General features: G+C 44.9%; 1 protein-coding gene across 2 annotated transcripts in view; it reads right to left on the bottom strand.

The window, feature by feature from the left end:
• Positions 1-21,770, bottom strand: part of btbd11a (BTB (POZ) domain containing 11a) — an 89,317-nt gene that overhangs the window by 3,270 nt on the left and 64,277 nt on the right. Inside the window, exons 3-16 of one of the 2 annotated variants that reach the window (XM_062482920.1) lie at positions 15,839-16,043; positions 13,193-13,345; positions 12,514-12,679; positions 9,211-9,300; positions 7,661-7,762; positions 6,612-6,705; positions 5,739-5,874; positions 2,953-3,194; positions 2,357-2,535; positions 2,061-2,166; positions 914-1,016; positions 605-686; positions 264-332; positions 10-123 (exon numbers count right to left, since the gene is read on the bottom strand). In XM_062482920.1, the coding sequence (XP_062338904.1) occupies positions 10-123; positions 264-332; positions 605-686; positions 914-1,016; positions 2,061-2,166; positions 2,357-2,535; positions 2,953-3,194; positions 5,739-5,874; positions 6,612-6,705; positions 7,661-7,762; positions 9,211-9,300; positions 12,514-12,679; positions 13,193-13,345; positions 15,839-16,043 (1,841 nt within the window). The remainder of the gene's footprint in view (positions 1-9; positions 124-263; positions 333-604; positions 687-913; positions 1,017-2,060; positions 2,167-2,356; positions 2,536-2,952; positions 3,195-5,738; positions 5,875-6,611; positions 6,706-7,660; positions 7,763-9,210; positions 9,301-12,513; positions 12,680-13,192; positions 13,346-15,838; positions 16,044-21,770) is intronic. The other variant, XM_062482921.1, reaches the window with a different exon arrangement.

Raw genomic sequence — 21,770 nt, 5'->3', positions numbered from 1 at the left:
ATCACTAACCTTAGTATGTTTGTAGATGTCCACGCATGTTTCCGTGGTGATGTTCTTGGAGCATATTATCTCACAGTGTCGCTGAAGGGCCTCAAGTTGGAAGAATTTGGCTGCAGACAACAGCTATAAACAGGCAGAGTACCCCCCCCCCCCCCCCCCCCCCCACACACACACACACACACACGCACAGATGCAAGTTTAAGGGGAGAATGACTAGAAAACTATCTATGCTTTTAAAATATTCCTTTGAATCTGTCTCTTACCTCCATAATCTCTGTGTTCCTTATATGCAAGGACTCAGTGCCTCCACAATAAAGATACTGCATGACCAACTGTAACAAACAACAGTCCGGTTATTACTCTCTTCTATCTATACTCATCAGTATCGTGGGAATTAGGGGTGCTGGGACTGCTGCAAATCAATGTTATATTTGATCAATGTCATTAGTTAAGTGTCTATATGCGCAATCATTCCTGCCAAGCCCAATTCTGTTAAGTCGCAGCCATGTACATTGTACATGATACATACAACAAGACTGCCCTGTTCAGGAGAAGAAGACACATTTCAGTTTCTATGGCGTAACAACATAAATCTGTTACTTACATGAAATATGTTGTACTTGACGTGACTGATCTCAATGCAGGTGTTCTCAGCCGCAGGTCGGTTTTGGAGCAGGGACTTAAACCTGGAGGAGCGTGGAAATAGATATCACAGGTCATAGATACTAACACATCATACGTCTGTTGAAGAATAATAAACCCATCGATAAACTTGTAACCTGTTAATAACCTGTGTTAAACCATGTATATAACCGATTGCTTAAACTACTTTGCTCTGACATGGTTTACTGTTGAAATTCCACAATTTCCCCTTGGGGATGAATGAAGTATCTATTTAGAAACGGCATCTTACCTGGCTGAAGCGGTGAACAGTAGAACTTTGTGTGCATAAAAAGGTTTTCCCTCCACGAGGAACGTCACATCAGACATATCTTTGTTGTTGAGGAAGTGAGGATCTAAAAGATACACCGTACACAAAGTTACAGCCATAACACTATATTATTATCAACTTATCTATTTTCAAAGAAAGTCTCTAAATATACTTTAAATACGAGGCTGGCTGGGGAAAGGGAGTGAAATGTAGTGATGCTAGGTTGTAAAAGCGTATGATTTGTCTAATGTCATAACAGCATGCGGTATTAAAGTGTTCCATCAGACTCAAAGTGCCTCAGGGCCATTCAGCATTTTGTTTTCAATCATTTTATCAAATGGAATGTCTTTCTTCTTTCACAACTATTCCAAAATGCTGTTGATTTCTAATTTAACTCTCATGGAACCTTATAGCTTTTCATCCATTATAGATGTCTCTTGGGACACCTCTGCCAGGAAAAACTGTTGAAATGGAATCCAGAATTTAATTTGGAGAAAAAGCCATAACGATTTTCTAAGTATTTAATAAAAAGAAATCAATGGTGAGAAATGTACTCAAATCGCTTTAAATATGTAGATTGACTCTAGAGGGTGCTATTGGTTCATTGACTTGTTCTTAAAAACATTTTATAGAGGAAAACATTCTTGATTGGATTACAACAGTCCAAATTCAAATCCAAATTATGTTTAACCCTACAGTAGTTTTGATGGAGGTAACCTCTAATCTCTCTATTATCCCTTTCAACCAAAAATGGACAGATTTCATTGGAATCAGTTCACAAGCATCTCGGACTCAGTGACTGCAGCCTCCTCCCAGCCCCCCCCTCCCACCCCCCCACACACTCCTCCCTCACCATCCTCCCCAGTCCTCTCCCTCCCCCCCCCCACCCCCCCACACACTCCTCCCTCCCCATCCTCCCCAGCCCCCCCCCCTCCCCCCCCCACACACTCCTCCCTCACCATCCTCCCCAGTCCTCTCCCTCTCTCCCTCCCACCCCCCCACACACTCCTCCCTCACCATCCTCCCCAGTCCTCTCCCTCTCTCCCTCCCACCCCCCCACACACTCCTCCCTCACCATCCTCCCCAGTCCTCTCCCTCTCTCCCCCACCGGCATTCTACCCCCACCCACCAAGACGTGAGGTCTGCTTCCTCTTGAGCTCTGTCAGCTTGGGGATGGGGAAAGGCCCGTAACACTGGGTGAAGATCACAGACAGCTGCTGGCTGATCACCTCATTCTGCAGGACAAACACAAGACTTCAGTATAAAAACCAGCAATAGGAATGAACGTTGTGGGTGTGTGTGTGGGTGTGTGTTGATATGAGTAAGTGTTTGTGTGAAGGTGCACAAACACAATGTGTTTGTGTGTGTCTGTGTCTGTGTGTTTGTGTGCTTGTGTCTGTGTGTGCATGTGTGTGTGTGTGTGACCTTGCTGGCTCGGAGGATCTGGAACATGAGTGGCAGGCCGTGCGTGATCAGCTCCTCGGTGTACTCGTCCTCCTGGATGCAGCTGAAGTCCTTGAGCAGGCCCTGGATCAGTGGGCGGCGGTGCTGCAGGAAGCAGGTGCGGAGAGACTCCAGCCAGGTGTGCAGGGTCCAGGGGACACCTGGGAACACCACACACAACCATCAATAAGTAAACACAATCCATTAAGATGTTCGAAGCCAACCTGTTGCAGAAAGGCCAACAATGCAATGGAATGGCTTCAGCACTGACTATGTCTGCCTTGGCCTGGGATGCTAATATTTAGATATGGAGTACATCTCAAGGTGCCTTTGGGGTCTTTGTACCAATCAGGACATTGATGTACGGGTATATGGTGTTTTCTGTACAGTTTGGCCTTAATATCAACACTTAAAGACAACTATATGTTGAACGATGACTGGATGACCTGAGATGACGAGACAAACGTGTGCCGGACAGATACGAGCATGAGCACAGCTCCAGGACAGGACAGGAGAGCAGGCGGCGTGGGACAGAGAGACACGACGTTGTCGTTAGCGTGTTAGCTCGTAGCTCTGACCTAAGCTGCGGATGTCTATGGTGATGTCCACATGGCCGTGCTCTGCGCTATGGTACATGGCCTCTCTCAGGGCCCTCAGTTTGGCCTTTCCTGTTCGCTGGAGGGTCCCGTCCACGGCCGGGGGAACCGGACAGGCCCTCTTCTCCCCCCCCGGCTCCGAGCCCTCAGCCAGAATCTCCTCCAGGGAGAGGACGTCGCCCTTCTCCTTCTCTGCCTGAGACAGAAGCCTCCGGAACACGTTCCTGAGCAAATGGAACAAAGGGATGGGTGGAAAGCAACAGAAAGAAGAGAGGGATTTAGGCATTCAAAAGGAAAAACATTGATAACGTACTCAATATGGACCTTAGCCCAGTCAACTAGCTATTTTCAAAAGAAAGACCCCAGGTTTTCAAACAACCATAACTGAATACCAACACATCTCTTTCTTACATACTTGTTTCCTATTCTAATAAGATCTGGGATTAAGTTAAGTGATATGCAACCTCACATGCTATCTGAATGCTTGTTTGATCTATGAGTCTGCAAGTCACAAAGAAGCAACGAGGAGGCAGACGATTCATTATTTTATTGGGGTCTGAGAGACGAACTGCGCATTCAATTACATTTGATCCCCCCAATAACGGTAATTCAGAATGATAAACCGTTCTTGAGAACCGTGCTGGAGCCCATGCAGCTGGAGGCTTCTTTATGAGTGAAGCGGCTAGTGTGGCATCCCCCTCTAAAATGCTGCAGTGTGCTCTTCGTGTAATTGATTGTGTTCATAAGGCAGCTATGGTGTTGGCTTTCCCTCTTTTTCCTCTGATGGAGCTCTGTGCTCTGAATCTTAATGAGGTTTTCACACTGCCGTGCTGCGCTCTGGGACAGGAACCAGACAAGGGAGACACCCAGTGGAATTCTAGAGCTTATTACACTGAGGGACACTCGCGGGGATGCTCCACAATGGAACTGAGAGTCGATTGTGTTCTTGTGGAGGAGCAAGGGAGGTGGACAGGAAATGTGTTCTCATTGTGTTTTTAACTGTGTGAATTGCCATTTCAAGTACCAGATGGGTTCGCTTGTGAGGCTGTGGGATGTTTGCGTGGGATGTGTAATGTGTGGTGTATGGTGTGTGGTGTGTGGTGTGTGATGTGTGGTGTGTGGTGTGTGGTGTGTGGTGTGTGGTGTGTGATGTGTGATGTGTGGTGTGTGGTGTGTGGTGTGTGGTGTGTGGTGTGTGATGTGTGGTGTGTGGTGTGTGGTGTGTGGTGTGTGGTGTGTGATGTGTGGTGTGTGATGTGTGGTGTGTGGTGTGTGATGTGTGGTGTGTGATGTGTGGTGTGTGATGTGTGGTGTGTGGTGTGTGGTGTGTGGTGTGTGATGTGTGGTGTGTGGTGTGTGGTGTGTGGTGTGTGGTGTGTGGTGTGTGGTGTGTGATGTGTGGTGTGTGATGTGTGATGTGTGGTGTGTGGTGTGTGATGTGTGGTGTGTGATGTGTGGTGTGTGGTGTGTGATGTGTGGTGTGTGATGTGTGGTGTGTGGTGTGTGGTGTGTGGTGTGTGATGTGTGGTGTGTGATGTGTGGTGTGTGATGTGTGGTGTGTGGTGTGTGATGTGTGGTGTGTGGTGTGTGGTGTGTGGTGTGTGATGTGTGGTGTGTGGTGTGTGATGTGTGGTGTGTGATGTGTGGTGTGTGGTGTGTGGTGTGTGGTGTGTGGTGTGTGGTGTGTGATGTGTGGTGTGTGGTGTGTGATGTGTGGTGTGTGATGTGTGGTGTGTGATGTGTGGTGTGTGGTGTGTGGTGTGTGGTGTGTGATGTGTGGTGTGTGGTGTGTGGTGTGTGGTGTGTGGTGTGTGGTGTGTGGTGTGTGATGTGTGGTGTGTGATGTGTGATGTGTGGTGTGTGGTGTGTGATGTGTGGTGTGTGATGTGTGGTGTGTGGTGTGTGGTGTGTGGTGTGTGATGTGTGGTGTGTGATGTGTGGTGTGTGATGTGTGGTGTGTGGTGTGTGATGTATGGTGTGTGGTGTGTGGTGTGTGGTGTGTGATGTGTGGTGTGTGGTGTGTGATGTGTGGTGTGTGATGTGTGGTGTGTGGTGTGTGGTGTGTGGTGTGTGGTGTGTGGTGTGTGATGTGTGGTGTGTGGTGTGTGATGTGTGGTGTGTGATGTGTGGTGTGTGATGTGTGGTGTGTGGTGTGTGGTGTGTGGTGTGTGATGTGTGGTGTGTGGTGTGTGGTGTGTGGTGTGTGGTGTGTGGTGTGTGGTGTGTGATGTGTGGTGTGTGATGTGTGATGTGTGGTGTGTGGTGTGTGATGTGTGGTGTGTGATGTGTGGTGTGTGGTGTGTGATGTGTGGTGTGTGATGTGTGGTGTGTGGTGTGTGGTGTGTGGTGTGTGATGTGTGGTGTGTGATGTGTGGTGTGTGATGTGTGGTGTGTGGTGTGTGATGTATGGTGTGTGGTGTGTGGTGTGTGGTGTGTGATGTGTGGTGTGTGGTGTGTGATGTGTGGTGTGTGATGTGTGGTGTGTGGTGTGTGGTGTGTGGTGTGTGGTGTGTGGTGTGTGATGTGTGGTGTGTGGTGTGTGATATGTGGTGTGTGGTGTGTGGTGTGTGGTGTGTGGTGTGTGATGTGTGGTGTGTGATGTGTGATGTGTGGTGTGTGGTGTGTGGTGTGTGGTGTGTGGTGTGTGATGTGTGGTGTGTGGTGTGTGGTGTGTGGTGTGTGGTGTGTGGTGTGTGATGTGTGGTGTGTGATGTGTGATGTGTGGTGTGTGGTGTGTGGTGTGTGGTGTGTGGTGTGTGGTGTGTTACCTGTGCCCATGTGCTGCTGCCAGGCTAAAGGAGTTCATATCTCCCAGGGGAGCTGAGGAGATACCGTTTCTACACATGGTCCCGATCATGGGGTCGGCCCCTCTCTCCAACAGGAGACTAACCAGCTCAAAGTTTCCTGTCGAGGGAACACCCAACATGTCACCATTTCAATGCATACGTTAACCCCAGCCACAAAGACAGTATGCAGTAATAGAGCACTCTGTTCACAAAATGGCTTGCCCTACTTTCAAAAGAGTGGTGCAGTGATGTACCTCATCATGAATCATCGAAAATTTGTTTTTCACATTCTATGAAGTAAGTTTAGGGCTGTGTAAGCAGCTGGGGTTAATTGACCTGAATGACTAAAAGCAATTAGGAAGATACAAGTGTCTAATGGAATGAATAGAATGAGGCACAACTGAACGCTGCTTTAAGAACAACACAAACAAGCTGGAGTGCATCACATTGTCTCTGCAAGAATGGCCTCTGCAGCATTACCTCAGTATTACTCAATTAGCCCTTATATTCATATTCATAACCTATAGATCTTTGCTTAAAATGACAGCCGCCATGGCAACCCATCTGCCTACGTTCTACCAAGGTCATGAAGTGTGAAAGACTGGGATTCAACAACTTTGTGCTACAGTGCTCCAACCAAACATGAATTCACATTGAATTCTATACCGTCCATACAAAGTCTCAACTCCAAATACTGTACGTAAGTATTACAAGCAAAGAGAGCTTAGTAGTGATACTCTATCCTTAATCTAAACACTCTTTAAACATCATTGTCATGTCCCGTGTTTTAAGGGATGAATATGCATGCCCTTTGTAAGAACAATAAAGCTCAGTCCTGTCGTCGTGGAGATGTACCTGCAGCAGCGGCCAGCTGCAGGGGAGTCTCAGTGTAGTTATCTGTTCCATCCTGCAGGGCGCCCTCCACACCGGCTCTGTTGTCCAGCAGCAGCTGTGCAAGGGAGGAATGGAAGGCATGAAGGAAGGGCAGAGATGGAAGGGAGGTGGAAGGGAGGGAGGGGTGGAGGGAGGGGTGGAGGGAGGTGTGGAGGGAGGGGCATAGGTAAGGAGTGGGGGTGGAAATCAAGAGGAGAAGTAGAAGGAAAGTTGGGGACAGAGAAACACACCTTACCAACCGAATCTCAACAATGCTTACCTCACGAGGATTTCTAACCTTCTCATTTCTAATCTAGTCTGAACATCTGTTTCTCTAAAACCTCCCCCTGCTCCATATTCAAATCTAGCTCCATGTTTTGGCTAGACTTATCACCCCACTGAAGTTGATGCTGTTATAAAAATGTTTTGTTGAGAAGCCTGAAGTTAGCTACCGTTTCCCTTGGAGATGAACTACAAAGGAGCCAACACACTGTCGATGGGAAGGATGTCCTTGATAAACTCTGTGGTTTATTACAGCGCTTTGGGTAAATAATTAAGCAGAACTTGCGTGGTGGAGGATCCTAATCCACCTCGGAGCCAAAAGCAGTTTGTAATTTTTACTGCATAGTAAATAAACTCTGTAAATGTAGAGGACATTGGTGAGAAGTCCACTGAGGCTGTGCATCCCTAGAGCTGATCATTTGTCTGTGTGTGCCTGATGATGCTTCTCCCACTTCAGTTTAGTTTTGATTAGAATAGTTTGGTTTACAGTTTGAACTAGACTTTCCAATATCTCAACTGAATACGTTTAGACACCGCCTTGCTCCTCTCAATGTCAGCGTCAAACATTTACAATAATTTCAAAGAAAATGTGAATATTGTTTTATATATGTTGATGGTATCTAGCTGTTATTATTGTGTTCTATCACAATAATAACCATGTATTTGCACACGGGTAAGGGCTGAGGGACACAGATCATGGGTTACAGGGTCTCAAAGAGTCAAGGGTTACAGGTCAAAAACGTCACTACCTGGACGACAGGGACGTGTCCGTGTAACACGGCGAAAGTGAGCGGAGTCCCCTGGCGCGTTTCGGGATAAACTGAGGGGTGCTTGTTTACTGTGCTTGGCACCTGGGAAGTCATAGGTGGAGTTCAGGGAGACAGATACACAGCCATTAACATTCTCAGCTCAGGAAGGGAGGGGGGGGGAGGAAGAAGAAGAAGAAGTGGAGGGTCATAAAAAAAGGAATATGGAATAAGAGGGAGGAGGAAGCAGGAGGCGTAAGGCTGACGGCATCTCCCCTTGAGGTTTCAGTCTGGGAAACATGTTCACGACTGAGCTTTTGTTCGCGACTGAGCTCCCATCATCTCATTCACACCCCTGGTCTCCACAAATGGAGTCCTATACACACCGTTCTGCCTAGCCAGTGCCCTAACTGCAGTCTGAAACGGTTCCCTTGCTGCCAGCTCTGAATGGTGTTTTATTGAGGGGAAGGCCGTCCGTGAAGAACATATAATTGGCGATGACTGTGCAAACACTGTGGAAATGGCCAGTGGTGACTCAGGAGGAAATGAACAATAGCGGAGGGAAACAAACTACTTCTAGCCTCACTGTGCAATGTTACATCTAGTTATGGTATTCTGCGTGGGTCAAGATCACTTGACATATTGTACATTTTTGCCACAACAGGCTTTTTGAAGGAGCTGTGAATTACACTTTATTAATCCCCTGACGGCGACATTTCTAACATCAAAAGCCTTATAAAATATCACACAAGTTTTAGTAGGCAATATTGCAATGACAACCATGTTGAAACCTGGTCTTAAATTCGTAATCTTTTCTTAGAAAATATGAGTTAAATGTCAACTATGACTTTCGTGTAACCATCTGGTACTTTGCACATGAGGCAGCATGTCCATTCTACATCATATTACACCACAATCAATGGGAGCGAGTGGGACAGTCACAAGCCATTCAACACATCTGGTCTACAAGGAAGTCTGTTCCATGAAGCATTTTGTAATACACATTATTATACTCAATAACCACATTAACATTAAACACCCCAGGACCTATTGAATGGTGTACCTAAGTGTACATGCTTCATGTATGAGACATGTGCTAGTGACAAACACTGAGTGCATCTCATAATATACTTAAGTAGTTACAGAAAGCTACATGGATTAGATACTATCCTAGACATCTTTCTTTTTAAATATATCTTAAGCCACCTTTAGTGATTTTCAACACCCACTTTAGATGCACTTCATGTAAAAAGACACTAGTTCAACAGAAAGCATGCCAAAGGGCAGGTCAGAAGATGAGAGATGAAGGACAGGGCAAACAAATGATATCACAGCACACCATGTCACAGTACAGCACAGCACAGTATAGTACAGCACAACATGCCAAAGAACAGCACAGCACAGTATAGTACAGCACAACATGTCACAGTACAGCACAGCAAAGCACAGGATTCGCAACTTGTATTGACAGTCCAACTACACTGGAACACAAAAATGACTGAGACAGAAAGGCAGAAGTGATATTGCCTCTGAGAAGGTCCATGGACACTGACCTCACTGTTGATGTCCGCCCCAGCGTCCAGCAACATCTGGACCATGGCCTCGTCTCCACGCACACAGGCATACATGAGAGGAGTCATCCCCTGGAGGAGAGAGGGGGGAGAGGGGAGAGAGGGAGGAGGAGAGAGGGGAGAGAGGGGAAAGGGAGGAGGAGAGAGGGGGGAGAGGGAGGAGAGAGGGGAGAGAGGGGAGAGAGGGGAGAGGGAGGAGGAGAGAGGGGAGAGAGGGGGGGAGAGGGGAAAGAGGGGAGAGGGAGGAGGAGAGAGGGGAGAGAGGGGAGAGGGAGGAGGAGAGAGGGGAGAGAGGGGGGGAGAGGGGAAAGAGGGGAGAGGGAGGAGGATGGGGGGAGAGGGGAAAGAGGGGAGAGGGAGGAGGAGAGAGGGGAGAGGGAAGAGGAGAGAGGGGAGAGGGAGGAGGAGAGAGGGGAGAGGGAGGAGGAGAGAGGGGAGAGGGAAGAGGAGAGAGGGGAGAGGGAGGAGGAGAGAGGGGGGGAGAGGGGAAAGAGGCGGGTGAGGTGAGGGAGGAAGAAAGGGGGGGAGGGACGAAGACAGAGGAGGGGATAGGGGAGAGATGGGGGAGAGAGAGGAAAGAGAAGGGGGAGTAAGAGGGGAAGAGAGGACATTAAACACAAAAATGTGAACATAACAGCATAATATATCATTTAATGCACTGTATATGAGACACAGCTGTACAGGAGCTAGACGTTATTCTAACACGCCCCCATCAATTAGTGACCAGTTCCCGAGGAAATTACTTCCTACTAGTACACAGTACCAAACATAACCTTGACTGGAATGATATTAATACACAGTACATCACAACATGTTAGATCACAACATGCAAACATGTGCATACTGCCACCCCCTGTGGCAGCTGCACACCTTTAAACATGTGTCACACACCTCACAGGTCACAGTCTACATAAAGGGCCTCATTATGGAAGTGCTCTAACTGAGATGGAATATGTTAAAGCGTGCGATAGCACAAGCTATTTCTAATCTAGGCATCCCACCCTACAGAAATATATATAACATATTACTCAACCACTGTACTGAACATATGTTGTCATACTCATAAAGAAAGAATAAGCTATTGTTTGGTTCAAACCGAATCCTGATTAGAGGTGTAGGGTCTATGTACAAGCTTTGTTACCAAGCTTGCCAAAAACAAATCTGTTCCATGGCATTGACTAATAAGAGATGATAATCTCAGATCTATTACAGAATCTCATACACTGAGACAATTGCAGTCAGCTGAAGGGAAATGGAGGACTCCTGATTACAGTTTTTCTCAATTGTTTACACACAAATACTGGTACTTGAGACACAATGACCACAACATGTAACTCATGCACCAACCCCATGAACCAATTGTGCTAAGCTACAAGCACAATTCCTGCTTTACACTCAAATTGCAGTTCTAACACACACTTTTTTCAAAACACTACACACAATTCTCTGCATTTGGCACAATTTTCATGAAGAAAATCTTTTGTTTTCACAAAGAACACACTGCCATTCAAATATGCACACTGACTCATCGCATGGACAAACACCTGTCACACAGTTTTACAATTAGCAATCAGAGCTTTAGAATAAAAGGGCAACAGGTGACCTTTTCTGTTTTTGAGCAATGGATGCCAACATTGGAAACAGAGGCAGAGGAGTGAGAGTAAGAGGAGGAGGACAGGGAGGACGAGGATGAGGAAGGCCAAGGACCATAATCTCTGATGAGATCCGAGCCGCTTTGGTTGACCATGTAGTCAACCATGGTCTAACAATGATGGAGGCTGGGCAAAGAGTACAGCCAAATTTGAGCAGGCACACTGTAGCATCCATCATCGGGACTTTCCGAAATGAGAATAGGTAAGAAATCTACTCTCACTACAAAATTGCAGTAGGCCTACTGCATATCAATACAGTACTCAATGAGTACAGTAGTAAAGTATTGCCTGTGGACTGTTCTGTAGGACTGGAAAAATAAAGTATGTTTCAAGTATTTGGAAAATGTATTCCTACTTTGTATTCCTACACAGTATTTACAGTATTTTACTATATGTTTGGCAGAACTGAAAGATTACCAACACAAGGTGGTCGGGAACGTCTTCTGTCTCCTGAACAGGAAACTGAAATCATGAACATGGTCCTAGAAAAAAACGCCATAACATTACGGCAAATACAAAGAAAAATAATAATAATGTAACTGTATACACTATACAGTAAATTATTCTGTTATTTTGTATGTAAACCACTGTATGTTCAACTTTGTGTTGGTTGGGATGTACACTGTGTACATATATGTAAAATATATTTGTTACCGTGTATTTCTGTGTTCTGAGTATGAAAACAATATTCTCAAATATTTTACAACACACTTATGTATGTACTGTCTGTAGTAAATGTAACACTGAACAAAAAAAGGCCTAACTCACTATGATGAATGAAGAAGAAGTGTTTTCCATTCATCATAGAGTTTTACATTTAGCACATCAGTGTTCAAATGGTTCTTATAAATGTCTATTCATATGATGGTTTGTGTTTGTCATTTGAAAACAAAATACCATTTTGAGATTAAATAACATTGTTTTGAATGTTAAGTTTCATTTTGCAGGAGAAGTGAGGGGTTTTGCCCATTGTGTGTGTGTTTTTTGATTTGTGTGTAGAGTTCTGAGAGTATGAGGTATGCATTCAGAAAATGTGTGTAACCAATCGAGAAAAACTGTAACTGAAAAATCTTTTTCAGTGATGACACATCACTGCTGCCTTTTTCCCTGGACCACTTATCTTGTTTCACAAGAAAACACAATTGCAAACGTCCCTCCTTGCAATCACATCTTGAAATCTAAGGGGAGCTTTATACAAACAGGCTTAATGCAATCTTGAAGATCTACTGTCTGTTTTATCAAGCAAATGCCAAGACACCCTCCAGACTTGCTTGATTGGACAGGAAAAAGCCCTGTGTGTGGACCGTGGACAATCTGATTGCACATAAGCTGCCACACTCTGCGGCACATCAATAGATGGTTTTTCCATCGACTGGGCGAGGGGCCGAAACCCCTGATAACATGAAGACTGGGATCCAGAAGGGCCGGGCTGATCGATGAGGCTTTCAGCTCAAGCAGCTCGCGACGCGTGTGGTGATGCCTACAAACAGGCACCACACGCTGCAGTGTGGCTACATGCACACGACCAAATGATTTCACGCTTGGAATGAGAGGAGGTAGCGTTTTTCTAGAGCAAGGATAACACGGGGGGACGGGGGGAACCAGACATCCGGTGAGTGAGTGCTGATCAGACCTGCTCGCTCATGCTGTTGATCCCATCAGGTCCCAGCAGGTTGACTGCCTGCTTGACCAGGTCAGTCCGGCCACAGTTGAGCATCCGGAAGCCGAGGTCCTGGAGGAACTTGGCCTCGGTGGACACCGCGTCCAGCTTCCTGGTGGCACAGAAACAGTCGTCGGCCCTGGAAGAAAAGGCAGGGAGAAAAAGAGATCCAGAGAGAGGGTTAGAGAGAGGGCGAGAGAGTGGGAAAGAGATAGGGAGAGAGGAAAAAAGATAGACAGTTAGAGAGAAAGAGCGTGAGTGATAGGAAGAGAGAGAGAGATAGTGAGAGGAAGAGAGAGAAGGAGAGTGAGTAAGAGAGAGACAAACAGAGAGAGAAAGACAGAGAGAGAGAGAGAGAGAGAGAGAGAGAGAGAGAGAGAGAGAGAGAGAGAGAGAGAGAGAGAGAGAGAGAGAGAGAGAGAGAGAGAGAGAAGGAAGGAAATTGAAACAGATCCATTTTTAACAATTTTGTCTATAAGTACATTCAAGCCACTTGTTACTTGTAGCTGTTGCCATGGTAAAGCAAACCACTGAAACTTCCCTTTGACAACTCTCATCACAAACGGGCACTTTTGAACAGAAATGATTTCTCTATGTACCTTTGGGTTGATCGACAAACTCACAAGACAGACAAATGAGAAGGATGCCGTACTTGAGCTGTCTGGGCTCGCAGTCCACCCCCGGCAGCAGCAGCCTAGCGGCCTGCCTCACGTCGTCGCTGTCCACAGAGAAGCTGCGACGATGATCTGTGTGGGCCACTGCTACCCGGATCCACTCCATCAGCGGTGGCAGTACCAGAAAGGGCCTGCAGGGGGACACAGTATTCAGCCTCCCAGCTCGCGTCCACTCAACTCATCGAGCTGGCAGAAGAAGATGCACTTTCTCACTCCTGTTCATGCTTACTATTCACTCTGCAAGCAGATCAGTTTGATCAGGTATTGTCTCAAGAGAACCACGGGTATACACCCTTTATGTTTCCTGAAAATGTCCTTGTTTTTTTGTCAATAGAACTTCCAAACATTCCTTTTTAGATAATCTAGACATACATTACGCTGTAATGTTATGGGAAGAACCTCAATAATCAACCAGAAATGAACAATTACTATCTGACATTTAATATTCATATTTTTCCATTTTCTGCCCGTACAGTACGTTCACAAATTACACATTATGTAAATTCCAAAAATACCCATCTGTTTCCTGCAATTTTGCCTCTCTCCAACTCCCTGTCTCCCTCCTTCTCGGAGTTTGAGAAGAGATACAAAATTTGTATCTTCTTCTTCTTGTATCTTTGTAGCAATTTGTGATTCTTTACATTCACACATCTGCCTTCTCACCCTGTCAGAGAGAAGAATTGTCTGCCTGCCTCTGTCTGTTCAGTGACAGGGAAACGATCAAATCTCCAAGCTATCAACATTAGACACCACAGGGAAGGCAGAATGAGGATTTAAATTAACCAGGCAGAGAGATGAAAGCAGGCTTTTTCATGTCATAGGTCCTCTCGTTACAGCTGCTCGTGTATGGGTACGGAGATAAAACTCCTCATTATAGCTGGGCAGCTGAGGGAATGTTCATTCAATCTGGAAAGCTTATTGGTATCAGTTTAAAGCTCAATCTCAGGAAAATGACTTGATTAAATATAAAATGTGTTGCAAAATTAAGGGGCCTTCAAAAATTCAATTTTACATCAATATAAGTTTCAAGAAAGTAGAAAGAAATATTGTATTATATGAAAAAAGACACCTAAAATAGTCTTTAATCAAATATGTGGGCCAATAAATTGGATACATTATAAACAAAACAAAGATTCCCTGAGGTGAATGCAACTGTACAGTATATTGAGTAAACAGCCTGCTGTTTACAGGAGTTTTGTCAAGTTTCCAAACTCTTATGTGGGAAGTTTGTAATTCATCAAGACAACAAGACAACTTATTGTACCCCTCAGATATCAGTGCTGTGATTAACTGGCCTACTTATTTTTTTTTAGGGCAGCACCGTTTTGCACAGCAATCGACTAAGCCCTAGACCTAGATCACACACCCTAGACACTTACTACCGATGACACACTGCCAGGAATTTCAGCTCAAAAAGTAATACAAATATAAAAAATGAAACCGCAAGGCTTTCTCAGAAGCAGGCTGAATAATTTGACACTCCCAACCTCCTCCCTTTCCCTAAGAGTTTATGCTTAAACTGAAGAATGCTATTCCAAAGACATTTCTAATTCATCCTTGTCTGGACTAGAGAGAAGGAGGGAGATGGAGGAGGCCCAGCAAAGAAGGAAAACATTGCTGGTTAGTGTTATTCCTTGGCATAGCCAGTGACAACCAACACAAAGAACTGGTAGCAAAGAAATCCCATTCCTAGAATATCTTTGTTTAAAACTACTTTAATAGTACATTCATAGATTTAAGAATCACATTCAAAAATGTATATTATAGGTTATTCATATTACACTAAAATAAAACTTATTTTCTGACCTTAAATATACAAAATATTCTTATACTTGGTATGTAAATAATGCCCTATTGCAGTTCTGTGGAGGCTTCGATAAGGCTTCCAAATGAACAAACTTCCCCAAAATACTACAATTGTCTCACATTCAACCCCCTCGCTCTCTCTCTCTCTCTCTCTCTCTCTCTCTCTCTCTCTCTCTCTCTCTCTCTCTCTCTCTCTCTACCTCTCTCTCTCTCTCTCTCTCTCTCTCTCTTTCTCTTTCCCTCTCTCTCTCTCTCTCTCTCTCTCTCTCTCTCTCTTTTCCTATTTCTCAGCTTAGCTTCAGCCTTGAAGCAGAATGCTAAACAGAGCATCTGTTCTCCAGGGACCTGCAAGTTTGCTGATGCATCATTCTGCCTGACATTCGTCACTCTCCCCGGGGTCTTCAAAAGGCCGTTTGAACTCTTCTGAGAGGGAGTTTAGACATATGTCCATCCTACCCCATTCCCCCATGTCCATCCATCTGAAGAAATGACAAGCAGATGTGCCAGCGTCGATCCTCTAACAATCCATCATAAGCACTTCCTGTCCTCTGCAGAGGTACAGTCACTTCTGATAGGGTGGTTAGAGCTTTACCTATATACCTATATGTCATCAGTCAACCTGGATCTTATGAAAGCCCATGGACTAGGCCCAGGTCCACAACAAGATTTACATTGAAGGAGTTTGTAGTGTTGTATTGCCTGCACTCACACACACATCCCAGAGGACTGAAGCCCATTCCCCTAGCCTTCCTCTGGATATGTAACCCACCATTCAGTGAGGGACGTGTCCCAGAGTGGGAGGTTCCTGACTCACTCACCTCTCTGTCTGCAAGGTGACCTTGGAGGGTTCCACGTTAGGGTTTTCCCACTCCATCTGGGGACAGTGCATGAAGTAGCAGAGTGTGTAGAGGGCCTCGGGTTCCCAGTGGACCGAGTTGGTCTTCTGGTGGACAGGCGTTCCATTGCTGGGGTTCTTGATGTGAAGAGGCTGGAGGTGGTGCATGGCCCGTGATACCAGATCACCTAGAACAAGGGTGAACAGGAACAGGTATTATGGTGAGCTCTGGTGCTCCTATATACAGAACATATACATGTAGGGTCTGGTTCATCCCTGGATGGCCTGGCGTTTTATATGAGGTTTTGGAAGTATGTTTCGATGCTATGAGGCTTGAGGTGAGGCCCTCAGATAGTTTCTCAACATCGGATGGTCTGTTCTTTAGTGTTCTATTCAGTTCTATTGTGTTCTATTCTATACAATAACAGGTGCTTTAGAGTTGATTTGTTGATGGTAAAGTGAAGCCAATGTTTGTCTCATTATAGACACACAGAGATTTGAGGGCCTCTACAATTTCTTTTAATAATAGTGTTGCACTCCCTCATTCAAACAGCTCTCTGTCACACACCTTATGACTCACAATATTATTACTCATTCACACACCCACACAATCCCCTGAGTCTGATAAATGACTGGATCTAGTAAAAGCCCACTATCGTATTCTTTACTTATAGTATAATTGTGCTTTAAGCCTGCTTGGATTGCATTTACCATGAGCATGAGAGTAAAGATAGAATGAAGAGATGCCGTACAATGTTGATCATGCAAAGACAGAACAAGAGTGAAATTCTGCCTCTTCAATACTACATCACTTCCGTGAATATACCTCAGGGCAATATAGAGCAGGGCATCTTAAAGTGCAGCATGGTTATTCCTTTGTCCAACATCAGGCAGCTTCTCAGAGGTTTATTGATGGGGTCATTAGCGATAGATTGTAGAATAATAGCGCCATTATGAGAGTGAAACTGCTGCAGTATGGATTCACCGAAGCCTTTCCAGATATATTATTAACTTCATTGATTTAATTATTTACTTAGTTTACTGGAACACCCAACGTTTCTTGGCAAAATAAGGTGAACATTTTGAAATGAGTTTGTTTTAAAGATCCTTTTCAAAGTCAAGCACTCAGACAAAAAAATACACCCACACACACAAAGTTGAAGCCTGAGTAACGTCAATGGCTTCCCCAACTATAAAAGCCCAGTCCAGCAACCCCGTACCAAACATAAACACACTCCAGCCTGTCTACGTTTAAACACTACCAACCTGACACATTGTGTTTTCAAGACAAATATTTTTTAAATGATGAGGACCCCTCCATCTGTTTGATGGAGGCCTGCTGTTGAAGTTCCTAAATGGTCTGTCATAAGCACAGCACACATACCAAAGAACAAACACACAACCTCATGGGCATACACTTGCATTTACATGATAAATGCCCACACACAAGCGTGCATTCACACCATCATGCCTACACACACGCGTGTAGACACAGCTACAGGCATGAAGTCAGAGAAGTCAACAAACATATTATTAGAATGCGTTTAGACATGTGTGCGTAAAATCTGATTGGGGAACACAGTGAGGATGTTCCTTCTCCCTAGTGGCTGCTGCCACAGCAGATTATCCCTGGATGATCAGCAACTACTGCCCAAACATGACCTCCTTGACTGGGTGGCCAAACACAACCTGGTCCCCTCGCTGCTGCTGGGGTCCGACCAAGCCAACCATGACATCATCTGCAGTGAACCTGGGGAGGACACAACCCTTGTCTGCAAACAACATCCCTCGTCTTCTTCTTGGGTTTTGCTGTACTTACTGTATTAGTTGAACACGGATTTGATTGGAAAGTGCTTTGCAATTCAATTGGCAGTGCAATACAATTCAGTGTCCAAGGATTGGTATTCAGGTTTAAAAAACTAACCATCAAAGTAAACCAGTGTTCCTTTCAGGACACAACATGAAAACCATGAATCTGGCACCGTATTTCAAAGGGCTACAACTCAACTGTTGGACAACATCAGCAAACAGGGACTTCAAACATGCCACAGACATAAATAAAATACCACGTCTAAAGTTGGGTCAGGACTCCAGCGAGTCGAACTTCAAATGATTGAAATGGTCATTGAACAAGTTTTCAGGCACAGATGCACAAATTTGTTTTTTCGGGCATCACACCACAATCTCTATCTCCTTAAAGATGTTGAGCAGGCCCATGTGTTCAAAATGAATGTAGCTTTTACTTGCAGATTCCAATTGCAATGATCCCTACAGCAATGACACCATCATCTTTCTAAAGTACTATAATTGTTCCACAGATGCTCTGAAAGGGCTGTGCTTCATCGAACCAGAACTAATCACAAAAAACAGCTCTGTTACTAAAACCATTCTGCATTTCTCAGCATTCCTAATTATCCCAGTGATGGGGGACTGTGTTTAACGGTGGAGTCTGACTACTGTACTGATATGTCAAATAATGAGACCTCTTTCAAAGCCCTTACATAAAACATAACGTTTATTCACCTTTCTCAATTCACAAGAACAGCATTTTTATGAAGATCACACTGTGAGCATCGCTTACACAAAAAAGGAGACCTCATTATCGACCCTAGTGGAGAGACATGTGGAGACCTTCAAGAGGCTCCAGCAAGACTCCAGAGCAGTGGATCTCAGTGACCTGCTGGGCCCTACAGTAAGAATTTAAAGGCTTTGGGTGGACAGGTCTCTGGAACTGGCTCAAACAGAATATAACATTTATCCACTGATGTTTGAATGGCAGTAGTCTGATTCAATAGTTCAATGATTAAATAGCCTTGGCTTTTTAAAGCAACAGTTTGAGGAGTTTGAGAATAATCAAGCGGAGCTGGTTCACGCAGGAGACTCTGAGACCTAACACCTCACTAGCATCTCGTCATATCACGCAGTCGGGGCACACCTTCTTAGCAGGGCGGGCTATTTAAACAGGATATCACTGCCCTATGCATTGCTTAGTGCGACACAGGATGCTCTCTGTTTCAATCGGCTGCCTCCACCCCCCCTGCCTCCACCCCCCCTGCCTCCACCCCCCCTGCCTCCACCCCCCCTGCCTCCACCCTTGGTTCTGTGTTTCCCTTCGTAGGGGGAATGCGTTCGCTGCTCTCTTCTCGGATGTCGAGACGGTGACTCTGTTGGGTGCGGCAGGAAGCCGCTGCAAGCAGAACCATCATGCCAAAACATGTATTGTGTGTAATAAAATATCCAGTAATCACTACTACTGAGTCCTCCTGCCTGAACTGGTTGTTCTTTTCCAAAATACAGTATTCTGCTAATTTCCTATTATGGGAAGGTTGGATAACAGCTTTCAATTAGAGCACAGGCATCCTAATATGATCAGGTATTTGGCCTGCCCTTCTACTACAACATGACCCAAGTCACAAAAACAAACCACATGGCAATGATACTATATATACAATACATACAATATTAGATACTATACAATACTATACATAAATAAATATTTTTCTTCACAGTGACAGGGTAACGTTAATTAATAGTGTCTCTGAGCAACAAGTGCATGAAATGCCTAGAGTTATCTTGTTCCTTGCCCGGCTGAGGATTCCTCTGTCTCCCAGTGTCACGTTCCCTGAGGAAATGTAATTGTCTACAACCCCCCGGGACTGAACTGAAAGCCTTTAATCACCGCGTGATAACATCCCGAGCATAGAACTCTATCTGGGGGCATATTAGCAATTACCTGGCAACTATTAATTACAGTTAATTAGAAGACGTGTCATCTTCAACACAGTCCCAGCAGGTACATTAACAGCACACCAGGAATTAGTCAGTGATAGACATGCTAAATAATGGATGTGAGGTAACAACCAGTTGTAGAACGGCTCGATCTACACAGGGGTTGAATTTCAAATACTTAGAAACCGACTGGTGGGCATTTCATGTAGGTATGTTTCGGGAGTTGTTATACCATTGTTCTATTTCCTACAAGGAGACACAATTCGGACCGCAGTCAGATTACCCACAATGCATCTGTGTGTACCCCGTTATTATACGAGCAGAGTGTTCATTCAGTAATATCCCAAACCCAGCAGACACAGCAGGGTCTTGGTGTCACAGCCATCTTCATCATTTATTCATGTAGGTCAATAACATCTCTCACAATGGAGCTCGACTGCAGCTGCTAGATATTATTGGACTTGTGAGGAGATGTCGAAGCAGAAAAAACTACAAAGGATGACTCACAAGTATCACAAAACAAACAAAGAAATAGAAGACAAATATCTTTCTACCGTGTTACTCCGCAAACACGCTCTTAATTAGCTATCGGTCTAAAAATGTTCACTATCCATCTAAAAGGGGAGGAAATGACGACATGCAGTTTGATAATTGCTCTGTCTAATTGCAGGGTTATCCTCAGATGGCAGAACAATAGCATAATACAGCGGACCTCCTCATCAGATTGTCTTTCTTTCTGAACGGAGAGAGGGAATCCAGAGCAGCCCTATGGTAAAGAGGTACCCTCTTAACAGGCTCCATAGTCCCGCGTCATCCCTTCTTTCTTGGAAGAGAGATGCTGCGTTGGTTAGTCTAATGGAGTGCTTGGAGGTTTAATGTATATTCCGTCTCCTGGGTTTACAGGTAATGTTCAGGTTCCTATGGAACTCTTCGATAATGAATATAATTTAGTTTTTGTGGTATATGAAGCTTTTACTAGAAAGGACTTTGGTCTTCTAGCTTGAACATGAAGGTTAATATTGTTTCTTGAGAATGGAAATGCTATATTTAGACCATGAGGGCACTTGTAGGTAATAAAAGTACATCATGCTCTTCAACATAGAGCTTCAGCCAAAACCCAATGAACAGACCTTAGAGGATCCAATTTAATAATTCCTAAACAAACATGATAGATTTTAAGCATAATCCAGATAATATTCACTTCTATACAACCATGGGGGTTTGTATTTTGGGGGGGAAAAGGGTTCTGGGGTGCTTTGAAAGCATTTCAGAACAACTCATTCCTGTCACCAACTAATTATCCCAAACCACTTCCACTACAGGCCTATTCCATAAAGCTTAATTAGTGAGTTTGCATTTCTCCCTGTTCTCATCTTATGACACACGCTGCTTAGGTTCAAGCTCTCATTAATGCGACAGGAGCCTAGGGGGCAGAACCCTGCGTTATAGAGGATAAGGCTGTGGAACACTCTAGAATGTAACGCCTGAACCATGGCCAATCCTTTTCTCTTGGAGTCTAGAGAAAAGGGAAAGAAGGAACACATTTGAGAGGGAGAAAGGAGGGAGAGAAGGAGGGAGAGAAGGAGGGAAAGATGGAAAAAAGGGGAGAGGAACCTTTCGGGACTTTAGCTACCGGATAACAATTATTGATGAGTAACATCTGTCAGTAGGTGGTAAACTTCTCATGGGAGGTATGTGCGCACACACACAACACACACATACAACACACACATACAACACACACACAACACACACATACAACACACGCATACAACACACACACACAACACACACAACACACACACCAACACCTGCATCCAGGATTACCTGCAAAAAAAATTATGTTATGCCCCAAGCACACACCAGTGTAGATACACACAGACACCAAACACATACATACACGCTCATGCGCACACACACGCACACACACACACACACACACACACACACACACACACACACACACACACACACACACACACACACGCCCTGGAGCACCATGGAAAGGCATTACATCACACTTATTGCACCTTAATTAGAATCCATCACAGGGACTCTGAGACCAAATGTAGAGCAATTGTGTCTGAGTTGAAATCTCCATTGACACCAGGCTTACACAGGGGTCAGAGGCCCGATACACCAGCATGAGACAGTAATCCTGCCTCCAGCTCCCCATAAGACCCATG

This window comes from Osmerus eperlanus, chromosome 17, assembly GCF_963692335.1.
Source record: "Osmerus eperlanus chromosome 17, fOsmEpe2.1, whole genome shotgun sequence".
Lineage (NCBI taxonomy): Eukaryota > Metazoa > Chordata > Actinopteri > Osmeriformes > Osmeridae > Osmerus > Osmerus eperlanus.
Note: the sequence above shows the minus strand (reverse complement) of the source record. Positions and strands in the feature narration are given on the sequence as shown.